Genomic DNA, 21,243 nt, shown 5'->3' on the forward strand with positions numbered 1-21,243 from the left:
TTGAAGTGTGTGTTACTGCGTGTGTGTCTGTGTGTGTTGTCACCTTGACCCTCTCTCCCTCGGGGGGGTCGGGAAGCTGCTCCACGCTGCGCTGGATGTCGTCCAGCCAGGCCAGCAGGTCGTGGGACTTTCTCCTGTACTGGTACCACTGGGGGGCGATGGCCAACGCCTTCCTGTTCCTCAGGACACGCAGGTCCTACGTCAGGGGGAAAACAAACACACACACACACAGAGTGTGACAGAGGGACATTTTGGACGTACTGCTGCTGTTTTCACCAGAAAAAGTCGCTAGATTCAATACTAGTCACTTTTGCAGAGAAAAGTCTCTAGATTTGTCGCTAGTTGCAGTTGACAAAAAGCGTGGACAGAAAAATTCACTAGATTTTGTCTCTGGTGACTTTTGACAAAAAAAAGTCACCAGGAAAAGTGTCTAGATTTGTCGCTAGTCACTTTTGAGAGAGAAAAAAATCAACAGATAAAGCCGCTGGATTTGTTGCTCGTCGCTGTGGACAAAAAAGTCGGCTGAAAAAGTCTCTAGATTTGTCGCAAGTCCTTTTTGACAAAAAAGTTGGCAAAAAAAGGCTCGAGATTTGTCGCTTCTGACAAAAACAATGCGTCAGAAAAAGTCGCTAGATTTGTCGCTAGTCACTGTCAATAAGAAAAGTCGTCAGAAAAAGTTGCTGGGTTTGTTGCTAGTCAGTGTCAATAAGAAAAGTCGTCAGAAAAAGTTGCTGGGTTTGTTGCTAGTCAGTGTCAATAAAAAAAGTTGACAGAAAAAGTTGCTGGGTTCGTCGCTAGTCACTGTCAATAAGAAAAGTCGTCAGAAAAAGTTGCTGAGTTCGTCGCTAGTCACTGTCAATAAGAAAAGTCGTCAGAAAAAGTTGCTGAGTTCGTCGCTAGTCACTGTCAATAAGAAAAGTCGTCAGAAAAAGTTGCTGAGTTCGTCGCTAGTCACTGTCAATAAGAAAAGTCGTCAGAAAAAGTTGCTGGGTTTGTTGCTAGTCAGTGTCAATAAAAAAAGTTGACAGAAAAAGTTGCTGGGTTTGTTGCTAGTCACTGTCAATAAGAAAAGTCGTCAGAAAAAGTTGCTGGGTTCGTCGCTAGTCACTGTCAATAAGAAAAGTCGTCAGAAAAAGTTGCTGAGTTCGTCGCTAGTCACTGTCAATAAGAAAAGTCGTCAGAAAAAGTTGCTGGGTTTGTCGCTAGTCACTGTCAATAAAAAGAGTCACCAGAAAAATTCGCTATATATGTCGCTAGTCACTGTCAATAAAAAAAGTCGTCAGAAAAAGTTGCTGGGTTTGTTGCTAGTCAGTGTCAATAAGAAAAGTCGTCAGAAAAAGTTGCTGGGTTTGTTGCTAGTCAGTGTCAATAAAAAAAAGTTGACAGAAAAAGTTGCTGGGTTCGTCGCTAGTCACTGTCAATAAGAAAAGTCGTCAGAAAAAGTTGCTGGGTTCGTCGCTAGTCACTGTCAATAAGAAAAGTCGTCAGAAAAAGTTGCTGAGTTCGTCGCTAGTCACTGTCAATAAGAAAAGTCGTCAGAAAAAGTTGCTGGGTTTGTTGCTAGTCACTGTCAATAAAAAAAGTTGACAGAAAAAGTTGCTGGGTTCGTCGCTAGTCACTGTCAATAAAAAAGTCGTCAGAAAAAGTTGCTGGGTTTGTTGCTAGTCAGTGTCAATAAGAAAAGTCGTCAGAAAAAGTTGCTGGGTTTGTTGCTAGTCAGTGTCAATAAAAAAAGTTGACAGAAAAAGTTGCTGGGTTTGTCGCTAGTCACTGTCAATAAGAAAAGTCGTCAGAAAAAGTTGCTGGGTTTGTTGCTCGTCGCTGTGGACAAAAAAAGTCGTCTGAAAAGTCTCTGGATTTGTCGCAAGTCCTTTTTAATAAAAAAGTTGGCAAAAAAAGGCACGAGATTTGTCGCTTCTGACAAAAACAATTTGCCAGAAAAAGTCGCTAGATTTGTTGCAAGTCACTGTCAATAAAAAAAGTCGTCAGAAAAAGTTGCTGGGTTTGTCGCTTTTCACAAAAAAAAAGTGGAAAAATGACCAAATCTCAAAGCATAAAAGACGAGGTACAGCCCAGTATTTTCAGTATTTGTCGTGTTTTGAAGATCTTTAAAGAAGCTTTTTGGACACGGTCAAGTCTTGGACTCTCAGACTCTACACAACAACACAGTGTGTGTTTCATCCTGCTAATGTGTGTGTTTGTTACCTTGACGGTGTTGTACTTGCTGTTGAGCTGGTTCTGTTTCAGCCTTATCTGTTCTCTCTTTTCCTGATCTGGGGTTCTCTTCTGCAGATTCTCTCCTTTCAACAGTAATTCTTTCACTGCACCTTCCTCACAGTCCTGCAAACACACAAACGCACACACACGTTGTTTGTAAGCCGCACAGAGGAAGTGGAAGGAAGGACCAGCGCTGATTGTCCCATCGTGTGAAGGTGAGACACCTTGTCCTCTTGAAAGTCCTCTTCCTTCAGGTTTTCCCCCTGTTTCACTTCCTCCTCCAGGAGCTCCAGCCAGACTTGTGCTTCGCTGTGGTACTGTTCGAGCTCTTTGGCTGAAGCCGCCGTCTTCCACGCACAAACACACAAACAAACACACACAAACACACGCAAGGAAAGCAGGATCATTAGCGGCTGGAAGTCTATTAAAAGAAGCATTAGAGTACAGTTAGCCAGAGAGTTTGAAGTCTATTTAGTGTGACTTTGAAGTAAATTTAGGGAGAGTTTGGAATAAAATTAGCGAGCTCAGTGTTCTTAGCGAGAGGCTAAAGTAAATTAATAGAGACAAGATTCAGGATTATAGCATTTACAAAGACAGATTAAAGAGAAAGCCCATTTAAAGCTGTTTACAAGCCAAAAAAAATGTAATTAAATCCGGCTAGACTGCCTGGGTTACTGCTGTAAGACTTTGAGAGCAACAGCACTGCTTTAATTCCCCCTACCAGGCCAGAGGCGATGCGCTGGCCGATGGTGTCGAATCTCTGGTTGAGCTGCTCCACTTTGGGTCCCACCTGGGCCTGGCAGTTCTCCCCCCTGGTGGACATGAGCTCCTGGGCCAGAGCCCTCACCTCCTCCATCTTCCCTCTGGTCAGCTCCAGCTCGGCACGCAGCACCTGCAGCACACAAGCACAGTTAACCAGAGGCTTCAGCAAAGGAATGGAGGCTGGGTGTGGTGACTGCTCTCAGTGCTGAGTGCAGCTGTGTCAACGTCATGTACGCCTCGCTGCATGTCGATGTGTCGATGCAGAATGAAAGCAAAAAATCCAACACAATTTTAAGTTCTCGGGCTGGACGGAACAACCTTCAGCACGGCGTCGTTGGGCCCCTTGCTCTCGATCTCGTCCATCTTTTTCTCCGCTCCGTCGATCCATCCGTTCACTTCCTCTATTTGTCCGTCTAGCTTCTGCATCTGCCGCTGGTAGTCCTGAGAGACGAAGCAAGAAAGAGAGTGAGATGGAGGCAGAAAGAACGATTTCTGGACTTTAACACTGCTGTGAATACAGGTGCATGTCTTACAGTTAGAATAGGGTGGAAAGAGTTGAATATTTTAGTGAAAATTAGATATATTCTAAAGTTATTGCACCTAAACTGAACTATGTCGAGCCTTCATTTGTTTTCAATTTGATGATATTGACGTACAGCTCACTGTGGATGTTTGTAGGGAACCAGAGTGAGAAATGAAAGGCTCTCTACAGGAGTTAATTAGCTGATTAGAGCTCTTCTCTGGATGATGTCAGAGCGTCTAGGCGTCCCTGATGGACATCTCTGTAAAATATTCTGATATTTTTGATTGATTTTGAGCTCTAAGCTGTTATTAAAGTTACAAAAAAGGTAGAAATATTCAAGTTTATCAGTTATGATTCTAGAATGTGAACACCTGCATTTCACCTTATAAAGCAATGTCCATTTTCCCATCATATTTTAACCCTCCTGTTGTCCTCATTTACGGGCACCAAAAATATTGTTTCCTTGTTTGAAAAAAATTCCAAAAAATTCAGCAAAAAAAAAAATTCCCCAAATTTTTTGAAAATTGCAAAACTTTCAGGAAGAAAATTCCAATAATTTTTTAAAAGTTTTATTTAAAAAAATCCCATAAATTTGGCAAGAAAAAGAAAGAAAAAAAATGCATAAAAATATTTTAAAAAATCCTAAAAATATCTAAAGTGATTCCATATATATCAGTCAAATGTCTAATATTTTCTTTAAGAACATTCACAAAAAAAATCAACCAAAATCCAGCAAATTTTGCTGGATTTTGGTTGATTTTTTTGTGTATGTTCTTAAGAAATATGTTTAACATTTCTTTTTCCACCAAAAAATGTTCAAAAAATTCCCCAAAATGTTGAAAACGTGGACGTCAGAAGTCTCACTGTGAAAATACATATTTTTTTTCCACATTTTCAAACTAAAACGGGTCAATTTTGACCCGCAGGACGACACGAGGGTTAATTATACACTGTGCACCTGTAGTATTTATGAACATCCCGCTGTGATTATGATTCTAATTCTGACCAGCAGCAGGTTGAGCCATTCCTCTGCTCTCGATGTGACTGCGATCCAGTTGCAGCGCAGCAGGCTGACTTTGTCGTCCACCAGGCCTCCCTGTCCTCGCAGCACGGCTTTGAGGGCGTCAGCGAGGTCCACCACCGCCTGCAGCTGTGGCTGATGCTTCTCCGTCTCCCCGTGGATGGACTGAGAGGACGTGATGGAGACACAAACACAAGGTGGAGAATAAAGAGAAATGATACGGCAAGGGTTAACAACAGATCATGTAGCTACTGAGAAGTTCTCCTGCAGAGCATTTCAGCTACTTTCAGCGCATTGTTGTGCATTTAAGTTGGCTCATTCTGTATGAAATCAACCAATTTTAAGAAAACTTCCCACCTGACCCTCTCAGATTTTCCTAAGTTTTTACATACATTTAGTACATTATATATGATGGGAAAATCCTAAATTTGAATGCTTTATTGTCATTAGTTTCAAAGTTATGGCCATTTGAAGTAGGTCGGGGGTACCCTAAAATTGGGGCCAAAATTAAGACTTGAAATTTTCGACCATTTTCAGACTTCTATAACTTCTGAACAACAAAAGATAGAGATCTGACATTTTCAGAATCATTTCACAGTGACCTATAGTCCTCAGAAATGTGAAAATATTTACTTTATATTTATAATTGCATGTTACAGAGAATGACAAAGTTGCGATTTTATCCATTGTGAACTGCTAAACTGCTACATTTGGCCACCCATTACACAAAAACTAATCATCATATCCATTACAGATTTTATGTGGTATAATGTGGCTATCTAAGGATTGGATCTGTATAAAATGAAAGTGCTATGGGATGTAATGCATGAAATATGAACAGCTAAAGATCAAAAATATCTGTCCGACCTTCAGATTCAAAGGTCAACATCAGCATGTGGGATAGGTGGTATAAAAAATAAAAGACATCATGTGAAATTACAGGAATTTCCCTAAATTTAGACACCAAGCACAACTTGCTTCTATAAACCCTTCTATGTTTAATGTTCAAACTAAATATTTCCCCATCATATATAATGTACTAAATGTATGTAAAAACTTAGCTAAATCTGAGCGGGTCAGGTGGGGACCACTGGTTGAAATGATGTGGAATGACCCAGTTTAAATGTGTGACTTCTACCTGAGCCCACGCCACCTCCGCCTCCAGGTCCCTGGGCATCCCGTCCACAGCGGAGCGCCTGGTCAGCTCAGCGTCGGTGGCAGCGAGCCACTCCGTCAGCCCGTTCAGCTCTTTACGCAGCTTCCTCGACAGCTTCAGACTCTTCTCCAGCTCCAGCTTACTCTCCGTCACCTACGTAAAACATAAAAATCAGCCTCTTAATGAGTGCTGCAGGATCTTTGCTGTGTAACTGAGTGTTTGCTTTCCAACCTGAGCCCCCAGCTGGTTGTAGAGCTGCTTCAGGGCGGTCACTCTGTCGTCCAGCTCTTTGGGCTGCTCCGTCTGCTGCCTCTGGACGATCTGTCGGCCCGTTTTGATCACCGTCTCCACCTCCCCTTTCACTTCACTCAGCGCCTTGTACAGCTTCTGTTGGACGCAAACAGGCAGCGGCACGTGACGACAGAATCTCCGCATTCGCTCATCGATCCGTCTACGACTCGGTTACCCACCATGCACTGCTCCAGCTGCGACTGCACCACGTCCTGCTCCACGCTGCGGATCTCCAGCAGCCCCACCTGAGCCTTGACCCCGCCCAGCACGCGCTCACACTCGGCCAGCCGAGAATCGAAGTCGGCCGGCTTCTGGAACAGGCGGAACTTGGTCCACACGTCTGCCAGCATTTTCTGAGGAACGGAAACACAAACACACTTATAAAAACGGCCAAACAGTGAAGGTGGAAACCTCAAAGAACAAGTTATGATTTCAGTTTCATTTTTGATTGGTGATAGATTTGAAGCCAGATAAGATAGATCCATCAGTCTTTGTGCATATAAAATCTGAGGAGTTAAACTAACATTTCACACATTCACCAGGTCTCAGAGCGCTTTTACGCTGCAGTGATGGGTTTATAAAAACACAATGAAGCGCACAGAACAAAAATCTTTAGAAACAAGACCAGGGGATGTTGTGCAGCTTTCCTACATTTACAAATCTGAGGGATACAGCTAGGCAATTTTGAAATATATGAGAAAAAAACTAAAGCTATTTTCATTTTTGGGGGTTTATTGCACTTTTAGGCAATTTATTGTAGTAGTTAAGACACAAGTCACACATACTATTAAAACTTGGGATATAAGATTTGTACTGACGTAAAGAAAATAAAAATACTCCAACAAAATGGCACTACACTATGTAGAAATGTAAGATTATGTCCTGATGTGTCCATGCTATCATGCAAATCTCTCTATCTAGTTATCTTTTAATAACTTTTCATTTCATTCCCCTGCATAAATCTGCATATTGGCTAATTTATGTGTTTTGATCTTAACAACACAAATGAAGCTTATTGCATATGTAGAGCTACAATGTTTCTGGTTTAGGAGTTACATCAAGAAGACCCACACATGCTGCCACACAGCGTCCTTAATAACTAAACCTTTTAGCTTCAGTAGCTAACCGTAGCACCGGCAGCTGTTGTTGGTTTTTATTTTTCAGATTTGTAATCTTCAGATCTAACCAGGACAAGTTTATGAGGCTTTACACACAATATTTAAGAGTGGGATTTTAACCTAAAAGCGGACTATACAATCCCACTGATATATAACTACAGCACAAAAGTGCCCAATTTGAAAAAAAACAAAAAACAATGAAGATGTGTATTTGCCCTATTATATGTGCACTCAATGCATGCAAAAAGAAAATGTGGTTTTTACATTTTAAGTGTCTGTCTCTGGCAGTAATTTCTGCAGCTTGTGAGTGCGTCTCGATGCGTGCGTGAGGGATGGCATACCTGGGTCTGGTCTATCTGTCCCATGATCCTCTGGGGCGAGTCCTTGTCCTGGTTCTTCTTCTTCATATCTTCCAGGGTCACTTCATGGCTGCTCAGCTCAGACTGGATTTTCTGTTGAACACACACAAACAGTGCCACATTAAAAATAATAATAAAAAAATGAAATATTGTTGAAAAATAACCTCCAAACTAACATTTTCTCTTTAAAAAAAAGTTGTCTACACTTCTCTTTCCTTTTTTCTTGTATGTTTTGTACATACTTGGCCATTAAAGCTGATTCTAAAATGACAAAAAGGTCTGATATTATAGGTTTTTTTTAGAACTAGAGCGCTGGATTGGTAGTGTACCTCTCCATGCAGAACACAAGGGGGCAGGAAGTATTAAGGACAGAAAACAAGGAGCCTGAAGAACTTAAATAAACCCTGTCATCACACATTTCTACACACATCCTTGGCCTCCGTCGCCCATCGCTCTCTTTAAATACCAAGTGCCCTGTAATCACAGATTCTAATCCAATCATTCTCTAATCCTCCTGTGTGGGTGTGTCTCCAGCTGAGAGTGAGAAAGTGAGAGGGAAGTGTCATCCTTAGCTTTACTCTGCAGAACACATGGAAATAATCCCTCCTTCTCGCCTCTCTTGCGCTCTGTCACACTGCTGTCAAGTCATTCTAGCACTACAGGTTGTTGTTTCATATTTTATAATCGACTGTCTGATTATTCTGGAAGGTGTCGAAGGAAAAACAAAGGAATGAGAAGGTATCTGGAAGAAACAGATGCTAGAAGAAGAGTCACAAGGACACACAAAATGGCAAAAACTAACCCTAACCCTGCAGACACGATGTGTTCTTCACAATTTCTAGATGAGGAAACAAACAGAATTTGGATTCCGTCCTGCTAAAATTTCATTCGAGCATGAAGATAATGGCAAAATAGATACACTAACATTCAAAGGTTTTGAAAATGTAACGGAAAAAATACATTTCACAGTGAAAACGTCCACATTTTCAAAATTTTGGGGGAAATTTTTGAACATTTTTTGATGGGGGAAATAAAGAAATGTTAAAAAAGTGTTTCTTTAAGAACATTCAGAAAAAAAATCAACCAAAATCCAGCGAATTCGCTGGATTTTGGTTGATTTTTTTCTGAATGTTCTTAAAGAAAATATTAGACGTTTGACTGATTTGTTTTGAAAATATTTACAATTTTCATTTTTTTAAATTTTTATTTCTTGACAAATTTGGGGATTTAAAAAAAAAAAAAAACTTTTAAGGGAAATTGTAAGGAATTTCATTCCTTAAGATTTTGCAAATTTTTATAAATTTGGATTTTTTTTTCAGAATTTTTGGATTTTCTCAGATAAGGCAACAATATTTTTGGTGCCTTAAATGAAGACAGCAGGAGGGTTATTACACTTAAGCTGACAGTCCTGGTAAAATAGAGCTTAAAATAAGTTTTCTCAGCTAATTTTAAGATCTCAATATTCTAAATATCATATCTTATTTCAAGAAATCTTACCAAGCCATTTTTCACTTGTTCTACTGGGAGATTTTTCACTTATTTCAAAGTAAAAGTTCCTTGAAATAAGTTTTTTTTTGTCTTGTTCTGAGAGGGGCATTTTTTCCAGTGTATGGAGATATTCCATGAAACATTTCCAGCTAGAACAGTCATTTACCACATTAACAATGTCTCGGCTGGATTTATCATTCATTTAATGCTATCTCCATTGAATAAAATGCTCCTCTTTCAAAATAAGGACATTTCCAAGTGACTCCAAGCTTTTACCTGAGCCTCCTGCGGTATCTGCTGGGCATCAACGTGGTCAGCCAGGTAGGCGGTGAGGTGGCGGTCCGTGTTGGCCAACGCTTCCTGGATCTGCCTCAGCGCCTTGTCGTTCTCCCGGGCCCACTGGATGCTCTTCTCCAGCTCCTTCTGCCTGAGCGCTGCCTGGAGCGAACCGGAGAGAAAACCGGCCATAAATACGAGACGCACGAAGAATCACGTGATGCAGCTTCTTCAGCAAGTCAAATTAATGACAGCGAACAAGCTTTGGTCCTTTCAGCATGCATAACTGTGGGGTTTCCAGCCTGTGTCGGTCACAATAGTGGGAAAAAAGGTCACACACAGCATCTGATCGCATCTAACATAAACAAACACAAGCATATACCCAACACAGACCCAACATCTTTCTCGCTGTGTGTACCACCTTGCGGGTCGGACTCCGGGTTTTCTCCAGCATCCTGTCTCCGTGTGAGCCACCAACTCAAAGCAACAACCTGCCGTCTTGCGCAGCCTCGGCTCTCCTGGACATTTCCCGGCGAGATTAGCAAGCGAACGGGCCGATTACATCGTACGAAACCCGTGTGGCCTCCAGTGTGTGACACAAAGAGTCACGGTGGATATGCAGCCACAGGTGAGCGTGCTAATCCTGTATGGAAGGATAATGGTTCTAAGTATAGCCCTAAACCAGCCTTGAGTCACACAGCGTTCTCCTGCTGTTAGCAGTGAAAGAGGTTTTGTGTTCTCTCACTATTGCGCCATACTTTATAATGTATGAAATGAGAAATTGAGTGAGATTAAATATTTAGGCAAACATTGATAACAACCTTCCCTGTGGCAATGTACTCCATTTTTCTGGCGATTGTCAGCTCATGAATACATATTCTCATTAAACACTCGGTTTTCCCTTATTACTTATTTTCCTCTCTAACACACACACACACACAAAGCTAAGGCAGTGATTGCGAACAGGAGAGATAAAGGATTGCTGCTCGCTAAACTGCTTTGTGTTGCAAATGCCATTGGCGAGGCGTGAGCAATACTTCCCCTTATTGGTTTTCTGCTGTTACAAGACGCTAAAATTAAACACATTTTTGATGTAAAGGACTGAAGGAGGAGACGTGAAACAACCTCTTTGTTTGCGGTGAGGGCTGAATTTATCTGCACCTGAGTTTTAAACTGGGACAACGACATAATGAGATTGTTGGAATGAGAATGAGTCATTGTTTACACGACCGTTCAAAAGTTTGGGGTCACTTAGAAATGCCCTTGTTTTTGAAATGAAAAGCATTTTTTTTCAATGAAGACGACATTAAATGAATCGGAAATACAGCCCAGACATTGTTAGTGTGGTAAATGACTATTCTAGCTGGAAATGTTTAAAGGAATACCGCCATAGGGGTACAGAGGAACATTTCCAGCAACCATCACTCCTGTTCTAATGCTACATTGTGTTAGCTAATGGTGCTGAAAGGCTCATTGATGATTAGAAAACCCTTGTGCAGTTATGTTAGCGCATGGATAAAAGTGGGAAATTGTCTGGATGACCCCAAACTTTTGAACAGTCGTGTATTTGGACTCTTATATCTCCGTATGTCCATCCCTAAGTACCACATCAACTCTTTCTTCTTCCAACAAAGCCATATTTATTCTGTGAAGCAAAAATAAAGATAGGTAATGAGATTTCCTATGTGTCCAAACTTTAGGTCCTGACCTGCACAATGACATGAATGCACCAACAGAACAGTGTGCATCGTTTCTCCTTGCTTCTACTGATCATCTAAGAGTTTGTTCCTCGAAGATGATGGCTCTCCACTATTCTCCAGGTATTAATAATGCATTGGACGGTTCTTAACCTGACTTTAGTAGTTTCAGAAATTCCTGAGTTGTTTTCTTTGTTGGATGCAGGTCATTAAATTGACCCTTCTCAGACAGATTTAGGCTACGTTCAGATTGCAGGGCTTAATGCTCAATTCCGATTTTTTTGTGAAATCCGATGTTTTTGCGAGTTCGTTCACATTTCCAATTAAATGCGACTTGTATGTGATCTCCTGTGTGATCTCACAAGACCCAAAAGTGTCCCGCATGCGCAGAAGAGAACACAACAACGACACGCAGAGAGAATGTTCAGTGTTTACTGAAGTAAACATGGACGCTAACAGCATATTTATGACTTAATCGTTTTAAGGAGAAGGTCAAGAAGGAAGAGAGCCAGGATTTTGGCCCTGGCGTTTTGTGGGGCAGTGTCAGCAACGTCTGTCCAGAGAACTGTGTGGGTGTGGAGTCGCAGCCAGGAGTGGTGGGATAGCGATGTGAGAGGCTTCACAGATGTGGACTTCATTCAGAATTTTAGAATGATAAGGGCGACCTTTACGTACATATGCAGGGTTCTCACCAGGATTGTTTTACAGCATAACGGCAGGTCCTCCCGCACGCACATGCGCAATAGCCTTCATTAAATCTGGTGAGCGGCCGGCCCAGATGTCAGCCAATGAGCGTCACGCAGATGCTCCAAATGCTCGCGATTTAGGTCACTGTTCACCATACATGGCATCATGGAAACAACCGAGACATGCTAATTGTAACCCCGAGATTGGAAGCGACTCTTAATTTTAGACGGGAACGGGTCAATGGACAGGAAAGTACGGCTGAGGTGGGGAGACATAAATTAACCTAGATAGGCACCCAGTCCATAAAAACAAACGTACATGGCGTTATCTGTCAAAATAACCGCGTAGCGGCCCCAATCACAGCGTAATCTTTTAAACTGACAGCGTAACGGCCCATTACGATGAAATGCGCTGGCGAGAACCCTGATATGTGAGTGCCTCTTTTTAACACTCTCACAGCAGCCCGAAGACGTGTTTTTGGACGCAGAATAGTGACGTTTGTCGTGTACCAATGACGTATAGGTCGGATAAATGTGACCTGGCCGTTCAGACTGAAGTCGCATGGCAAAAGATCCGATACGTATCGGATTTAGGAGCACATATACAAGTGGCCTGGGTCGCATTTGAAAAAATCGGATCTGTGTCGTTCAGACTGTCATGAAAAGATCAGATACAGGTCGCATAGGGGCAAAAAAAATCGGATTTGGGTCACTTTAGCCTGCAGTCTGAACGTAGCCTAACATCCTTTCCATGACCACAGGATATCGCTTCCATCATGGTTGTTGAAGAAATGAGAAGCTCGGGTTGCAGCTGTAACATGTTCCTCACTGCAGTAATCATCCAGTCATCCACATCGGGTTTTTTTGAGTTCTCGCTACTTCTAGTCTTGTTTTTTTTTTTTTTTTATAAGATGCAACGTGAACAATAGCCCATGAAGAATGATAAAAATCAAAATCTAGCATAGGCAACTATGCACTATGAAAGATATTTCCATGGCCTAATCTGTGGTTCACAGCAACAAGGAGACTGGAGTGTAAGGGCAGAAGCCTTAAACACATGACAGCAAATACTCGTGCACCCTGCTCCTGAAGGGTACAACACCATCTTCTGTGATGTCACCAACTACACAATCTGGCAGTCTGGTTGTTTACGTAGAGCTGCAGTTAAAATGAACCCACAGAGAGTAAATAATGTGACAGGACGTTGTGGGGAAACTAAGCGAATCTACAGGGTGAGTGTTAAAGTGTATCCTGACCTCAACAAACCTTTTTCTCAAACACACACCTTATACAAGGGCGGCTGCGTTCTAATCCGGGTCATCTTTTATCACCACTACAGTATTTGGAGCACATTTAAAGTGTCTATTATATGAAAACTTTGAACCACTAAATATCAAAAGCATTCAGATACAATTTTCGAACTCCAAGGTCATCTCAAGTCCCTGAAAGGCTTAAAACTATCCTAGAGATTTGATAGAGCGTTCTTCATATGCCAATGATAAGGTTAGTGAAAGAAGATTTAACAAAGAAGAAAGGATTTCCTTCATACAGTCCCCTCAGGTCAAAAAAGGGGAAAACATGACGGCAATATTTTGGTCTCAGTGTGAATTTTCTCCTTCATCTGCCTTTGAAATACTAAAACCCCGTCTCTGTCCTCCTCGTCCTCTTTATGGACGGCAAACAAACAGTCTCACCTCGCGTTTATACACGCTGACACCAAAACAAGGGACAGCGGCTTCTCCAAGCAGACAATGTACAAAATGAAACTTCCCCCTCACAAAAACACAAGTCTGAATAAAAGACAACGTCCCAGACTCACACACAAACGCACACAAACAGACTGTGACGGCTAGACAAACAAAAGAAGGCTTAGAAGGCTGCAAGGAGAACATTAATCTGCCTCTATTGTGAGGAAGGATCAAGCCGGTGGGCAATTAGTGTGTGTCCGCATGTGTGTGTGTCTGATCTGTCACCGAGAATCACCACGAGAGGCTGAGAATGCATCGCTGCCATTGACGATAGAGGGACGAGAAGAGGAGGAGATGGAAGAGAAGCCAGTTTGAACATTAAACATAGAAGGGTTTATAGAAGCAAGTTGTGCTTGGTGTCTAAATTTAGGGAAATTCCTGTACTTTCACATGATGTCTTTTATTTTTTATACCACCTATCCCACATGCTGATGTTGACCTTTGAATCTGAAGGTGGGACAGATATTTATGATCTTTAGCTGTTCATATTTCATGCATTACATACCATAGCACTTTCATTTTATACAGATCCAATCCTTAGACAGCCACATTATACCACATAAAATCTCTAATGGATATGATGATTAGTTGTTGTGTAATGGGTGGCCAAATGTAGCAGTTTAGAAGTTTGTGATGGATAAAACCGCAACTTTGTCATTCTCTGTAACATGCAATTGTAAATATAAAGCAAATATTTTCACATTTCTGAGGACTATAGGTCACTGTGAAATGATTCTGAAAATGTCAGATCTCTATCTTTTGTTGTTCAGAAGTTATAGAAGTCTGAAAATGGTCGAAAATTTCAAGTCTTAATTTTGGCCGCAATAATAGGGTACCCCCTACCTACTTCAAATGGCCATAACTTTGAAACTAATGACAATAAAGCCTTCAAATTTTGGATTTTCCCATTATATATAATGTACTAAATACGTGTAAAAACTTAGCAAAATCTGAGAGGGTCAGGTGGGGACCACTGGTTGAAATGATGTGGAATGACCCGAGGAAAAACAAGTCATGTGGAGGTGAAAGAGAAGCGAAAATAAAAGGATTAAGATTGGAAGAATGTAAGTTACAAACCTGGCGATTGTTTCATGACCAATAAATCGAGCTTTGATTGTTAAATGATACACTTAAATTGCTTCACCAGCTGTAAGAGTCTGACTGTGAGAATAAAATTAAGAGAATAAAATTAATCAACAGTTTTTTTCAGCTCCAGATGTGAAGCGTTAATGACACCTTCCCTGAGCCTGGTTCTGTCTTTGGTTTATTTTCCCCTCTCTATTCGATGTTTTTTTTTTATTCGTTCCCCCCCACCATCGCTGATAGGGAATTCCATTTTGGATTGTTGGGTTTTCTGTTCTCTGTGATTCATAAAGTCCGTACCTTACTGTGTAAAGTGCTGTGAGGTGACACATGTTGTGAACCTGTGCTACACATGCCTGATTTTCAAAATAAAAGTACTTTGATAGCGTGGTTATGCCTTCGCGCTAAGTCAGCTGGGATAAGCTCCAGCAACAAATAAATAAAACAGTGGTTTTTATTGCTGAACAACTCATAACAAGGCTAAAGATGATGTTCAGGTCGGTACACAGGAGTGCTGGAGAACTGGAACATTAGTTTAGAGTGAGAAAAAAAGTTCAAAAAGAATCTTTATCAGAAAAGAACTATCCACAGATGGTTGAGGAAAAAGATTCTGACTAAATTTTGCTGCTGCCTACAGCTTCTTCAGACTGGTTGCCATGATGCATGCTGGTGGACAGGTCCCGCTCATTGTGCTTCTACATGCGTGTTTGCTCTGTCTTACCCTCGCCATAAGTTCATCCCATCGGGTGTTGAAAGCGTCCAGTTTTTGCTGAATCAGTTCGTCCAGAACTCCGCCGTCCATCAGCGTCTGGGCCAGTTCTCTAATCTGGTTCCTGTTGTCCTCTGGGTGCTGCAGAAGGACGTCTAAGCTCTGTGACGACAAAGATGTGGTATTTCAAAAACATTTTATTAAATTCAGCTCGTAGCGTCTGCCTATCGGCCTTCAGACTGATATTGTTTTGTTTGAAGGTGACTCATGAAATGAGTGTTAGTTGGTGACACACAGAGGCTAAAAGAGGCCAATTAGCTCTCATACCCGTAACCTCAGAAGATAACAGCATTTCACACTTTCTGAAATCCCCCTAAATGATCTTGTAGGTTTCCATTTGGCCTGGTAAAATACAGATGAGTGAGCATTTAGTTGCATTTGAGCTATTTTTTACTAACCTCAATGAAAGAATCTGTTCTGGTCTCAAAGTTTTAAGCGTTTTCACATTGTTTAATTCTTACCAAAACCATGGATCCATCCAACCATCCATTATCTATACACCGCTTAATCCTCATTAGGGTCGCAGGGGGCTGGACACACTAGTAAACCACGCCTGACGTACATCAGCGGGGTTATTGCATTCGGTGCGGTATCTGGCTGGGTAAGTATGTATGTGGGTATGTATGTATGTATGTATGTCCGGTCCGATATCTCTGCAAGTGCTGAAGTCAGGATAATCAAACTTGGCGCTGAAGATCAGTCTAAGGTCCCCTGCTCAGTTGTGGAGTTACAGGTCAGCAGATCAAGTAGGGAGGGAGATACGTAGGATGATCAAAATTGATACAGAGTCATATGCAAGTATTTAATGCCATCTACTGAAACTTGCCAGTAGACGGCGTGGTTCTGCCATCTACTGAGGGCTCGTCTAGTTTGAGTTTTGCAGTAAAACTTCTTTACATCATCGATTACTCCTTTAATTCCTGCTGGAGCATCAGAATGTTTCACTCTGATTCGAGTTTTTCACATTTAACTTTGATTTTTGTTTGATTTTTTACACAGAAACAGATTCACAAGAAAAAAAAAAAAACAATAAAGACAGTTTTTGAGTTTACAGACGAATAAAACTCCAGAACCCAGAGGAAGTTTTTGACCCACAAAGTTCCCGACAATCGACTCTGTTCCCCTGAAGACGTCCAAACTTCACACGGTTTTTGTACCGAAATCTGCTCAGCAAACTTCGAAGAACTACAGGTGAAATTTCTTCAACACAGTCACTAATTAACCTCAGCATGTTTTTGGATTGTGGGAGGAAGCCAGAATAAGCCTGGGAGAACATACAAACTCCGGGGATCTTCTAGCTGCAAGGCCACAGCGCTAACCACCGAGCAGAAGCATTTTGACCAAATTCACGAGCTACGGTTAACACATCAGCCTCTCGGTTTGTTTCTGCAGTCAGGTCACTACTTCTAATTCACTGGATTCCCTTTTTGTCTTCGTCTAGCATAACATCAGTGTTTTCAGAGTAGCCTGAACACACAATCCTTCTGTCCTCTGAAGGCTTGCTAACATAATCTCTAACATATTTCACTGCATCAGAAGGACCTCACTTCACAGTTAAGCTTTCAACTCTCACCACTGCCAAAAAGAGGGAGAATTCTTTTTTCCCCAAAGGTTGCAGTTTGTTGTTTTATTTGTATTTCTCTCACACTTTCCACTCCTCTAACTGTGAACTGCTGACTTCATTGTGTTTACTTATTGCTTCTAATGCAGTCAGTTCTCCTAAATTCTGTAAAGTACACAAAACTGTTTGACTGTAATGTCTGATTTATATCTTTAGAAATGATGTGATCAAACAGACAAAAATTTAAAATAATGTGCAAATTCTGGTATTTCCAAATAATAAAATAAAAAATAGCAAAATTAAATAACATCTTTAAAAAATGACGAGTTCAGGCACAAGAAACACAAATTTCCAAATCTTGGTTTTTCATAGCATGCAGCCAGTCAAACAGTTACTCAGTACTTTCAGTACTTGAGCAGTCTTTCCACCAAATATTTTTTTACTCTTACTTGAGTAATTTTTGAAAGACTGCTTTTTACTTCTACTTGAGCAATATTATTCTGAAGTAACATTACTCTTACTTGAGTATGATTTTTTGGCTACTCTGTCCACCTCTGTATGAAATGCGGTTTCTGTGTAAACAGGAGGCCGAAACGCAACAAAATTTGTTGTGTAAACAGGGCCTTTGGCTGTATATTCTATCATATGTGTTCATGTTAAACCCCTGATTATGTAATGTTTTGCTTGCTAGAATAGATCTATACAAAGTAGGGCTGGACCCGAATATCCCGAATATCCGAATATTCGTTCCCTACGGTGGTATCCGGATATTAATTTTGGTATTCGAATATTCGGCGTTACGGTCTTCCCTCCCCCTTCGGCCCACATCGGCTCATATCGGCTCATCCCGTCGTGTGATCACATACACATATACAGACATGTGTATGTGATCACCCCCTCCTCCCCCCAGACGAAAATACGAATATTCGGAGCTCGTCTCTTCTCTTTGCCTTCGGCCCACTTCGGCTCATCTCGGCTCCTCCATTCGTGTTTCTTACCACCACCTGAATGGCCGGGTTGCTGCCAACTCTGACGTCACGCTTCACTTCATTGCATAAACACAAGACAAGATGCTGAAGATCTCCGCTGTTTGGGAATTCTTCCGTTTAACTGAAGACAAAACGAAGGCAAAATTTGCGTCCGGGAGACCAGACGAATGGATCCGAATATTCGGGCCGTCTCCGCCACATCCTCTCCCCCAGTCGGACGTTACGGGGATATTCGGATATTCGTCTTTAATAGGGCCCGAATATCCGGAGACCAGAATCCACTATTCGGGCCAGCCCTAATACAAACAGATGCACCTTGTCCTCCTCATACTCACATCCAGCGCCTCCTGCAGCTCCTCTGTTCCTCCTTGCAGGTTTTCTGTCTCGTCCAGTTTTTGCTCCAGCTGGTCCAGGAAGGCGTTTTCCTGCTCCAGGTAGGACAGCAGCTCACACCAACACGCCCACACCTCCTGCAGAACACAAGAGCAAACACACGAAAAGAGACAATTACTGAAAAGCCGGATAAAAACCAGATGCTACGCTGTACGGATTTTGATATTTTATGCATTAGAGGGAAGAAAAACAGCTGGAAAGCAGGGAAAAAAGACAAATAGTGAAGGAAAGAGTACTTTAAACATAAAGTTAAGTTACCGAGCACACAGAGAGGTAATTATTTATCTGGAAAATGAATTAGAAAGCAGTGGGAGAGAGATTCACATTATGAACAGGCAGCAGCTCAGACCTATGGTGCTATCCAAGCTTTTGTTCAAATTCACATATTCAGCATTGCCACAGGGCATCACACCAGTATGTGCTCAACATCCACATATTTAAGGAGTTTGTTTCCATCTGTACATCACCAATAGCTGCCTCTGTCTGCCTTAGTCTGTAGTCTAAATCTGAAACCCTTCTCTTAACTAAAATATACACCCGAAGGTCAGAGAGAATCAATGTGCTGCTGCTCTGTCGGTGTCATTTTTCCTGATATCAGTGAACGTTACTCGCAGCCAAAGTCATCTGACTGGAATGGCTGCCGCACTGTAAAATTAGTATTTTACACTTTAAAAGACTTATTTCATGACACTGGAAGCACCAGCTAATTGCTGTAAGACAATAGTTTGTTGCATGTTACAGTCTAAAACATGAAAAGATGCATGCATTTCCTTTATTTCCTTTATTTATTTAGCTTCTTGCAACATCTGTCATCATGTGGATCAGTTCTCTTCCCTTTCATATGTTGTGTTTTGTGCATTCTTTGCGTTATTGTCGCTGTTAGAACAGCTTTCTTGGTGTTATTATTGTTGTTTTTGTGTATAAACACATTCAGATCAGAAATACTGGAACATGTGATTAAATAACTGTTCCCAATCTAAATGGAAACGCACCACTACTCCACACAGATGTTAGCATAGCCATGCTGTCTGCTGGATTGTTGTGTGTTACTGCAAGGATAATAATATCTGTGTGTCCTGAGACAGAAAGGAATAAAGACTTTACCTCAAGAGTTTTACATTTCCCATCCAGGCGGCTACACAGGCGCTGGTAGTTGGCCGTCAGGACATCCAGCTCCGAGCGCAAAGCATCATGGGCCGTGGGCGGGGCCTTGGCGATGAAACTGTTCACGCTGTCAGTCAGGAGTTTGACCTTTAGCTCCTTGGAGTGGACTTCCTCCTGCGCCCTCTGACAGACAAAGAGAGAAAAGAGGAAGGGGACAACAGAATTGAAGTGTAAAGTGAGTTAAAACACCAACTTCAATCATTATATACGTAGCTATATAACACTGTTTTTAAAAATGAACAGCAAATTCAAAAGCAGAATCTTGCTAACCACTGCACCCGTTCTATCAAGCTGTTCCACTCTGTCTTCATCTACAAAGTTTGGAAGCAAGTTTGGAAGCAAGATCAGATTTGTGCATGATAGTTTCATTGCTATGCTTGGTCTAGGAATTTGAAATGAAGAGCCACTGTGGCTCACTCATAAGAATAACAATGAGCCACAAAAAGCTACAAATTTCTGTGTCAGTGATAGCGGAAAAATGGAGTCTTGCAGGCTGGTTTGCTTCATGCTGCAATTAAAGTATTTAAAAACATATATGTGAATGTTCGGGATGGGGTGGGGGGTTTGGTGGGGGCTCACACACACACACACACACACACACACACACACACACACACACACACACACACACACACACACACACACACACACACACACACACACACACACACACACACACACACACACACACACACACACACAACGTGAAATGTTTATGTCTAAGTCCTAAATATAAACTCAACAAAAACCTCCTCTTTCTTTCTCGCTTTTCCTGATCGCAAATGACTCGCCTTGTGGCACACCGTTCAGAGATTTCACGCAGTAAAAATAGCATGCTTTTCTGTGATTGGTCGAGAGCGGGTCATGACCCGGGCGCGTGATCAAGATTCAGGTGGCTTCGACCATTTCTGACATCTGCCGAGAGAAAAGGTTTGTTTTTCTTATATTATCCTTGGGCGTTTCGAAGAAAAAGTAAGTCGAACCCTTTTTTGTTGCTTTTTACAAGAAAAATAGAGCGCCACTGTGGCTCACACGGTTCAGAATGACTGCGCCATCAGCAAAACGATGCACCGATGGCGCTGTGGCGATCGGCTAGCGCAAGCCTAGACTTGGTAGACTTTGCAACAAAATAAACATGATTATTATGTAAAGAGTTGCTCATCAGAATACATTTTTAATATAATTATCAGGTGTTTCTCTCTAGACATTTCTGTGGTAGTTATAGAGATATGGACACAGTTGAGATTTATTGGGATTTTTGTCTGCAAACTCTCAAAACCCAAAGAGCTAAAGTGAATAAAGCAAACTGTGATTTATCTTTTACTTTTGCACTGAAGTTGGAACTCTTGCAAATGATCTCAACCCTAAAACGTAGGTCGTCTTTCCTGTTATTAACATTTATTCAGCAACTGTCTGGTAATGGGAAAATGAAAAGCAAATCAATGAAAGCAAAGTCTGATCATGCAGTAAATACATCCCAAAATCTATAGAATTCATGCTGGTTTTTACTACTTTTAACTTTTTAAGAGACATTGTGAACAGAAACTTGAAGTTGCTTCCAAATGTTTGTATCTTCAGCTCAGAAAACACCTCAGATCGTCGCCAACCTTCTGACTCTAGCTCACCTTGAGCTCCTCCACAGCCTTGCGTAGCTCTTCAGGCGTCTTGTAAGTGAAGTCTCTCTCCAGGTAGTCCTCCTCAGCTTGGTTGATCCACTCCTGCATCTCCTGCATCTCCTTTCTCAGAGCCATGGTCTTATCAAGGCCACCTTTTAGGGCAGACTTCTTTGCATAGGCCTAGATCGAGGGGGAAATGGCATACTAACAGCAGTGCTCAGTGTTACACAGACATGTACAAGCTTTAACCCATTGATGCACAACATGGGTCTAAAGTGACCAGTATTCAACAGAGAATGGGTATCTCTTGACCCATGTTGTCAACG

General features: G+C 41.6%; 1 protein-coding gene across 1 annotated transcript in view; it reads right to left on the reverse strand.

The window, feature by feature from the left end:
* Positions 1-21,243, reverse strand: part of LOC110960948 (dystrophin-like) — a 221,941-nt gene that overhangs the window by 93,381 nt on the left and 107,317 nt on the right. The window contains 15 exon segments of the mRNA XM_051943268.1: positions 44-196; positions 2,206-2,340; positions 2,442-2,564; positions 2,939-3,109; positions 3,298-3,420; positions 4,509-4,688; positions 5,662-5,832; positions 5,911-6,066; positions 6,150-6,323; positions 7,430-7,540; positions 9,212-9,373; positions 15,147-15,296; positions 18,080-18,214; positions 19,242-19,424; positions 20,927-21,097. Coding sequence (XP_051799228.1) covers positions 44-196; positions 2,206-2,340; positions 2,442-2,564; positions 2,939-3,109; positions 3,298-3,420; positions 4,509-4,688; positions 5,662-5,832; positions 5,911-6,066; positions 6,150-6,323; positions 7,430-7,540; positions 9,212-9,373; positions 15,147-15,296; positions 18,080-18,214; positions 19,242-19,424; positions 20,927-21,097 — 2,298 coding nt within the window.

This window comes from Acanthochromis polyacanthus, chromosome 22 (genome assembly GCF_021347895.1).
Source record: "Acanthochromis polyacanthus isolate Apoly-LR-REF ecotype Palm Island chromosome 22, KAUST_Apoly_ChrSc, whole genome shotgun sequence".
Classification (NCBI taxonomy): domain Eukaryota; kingdom Metazoa; phylum Chordata; class Actinopteri; family Pomacentridae; genus Acanthochromis; species Acanthochromis polyacanthus.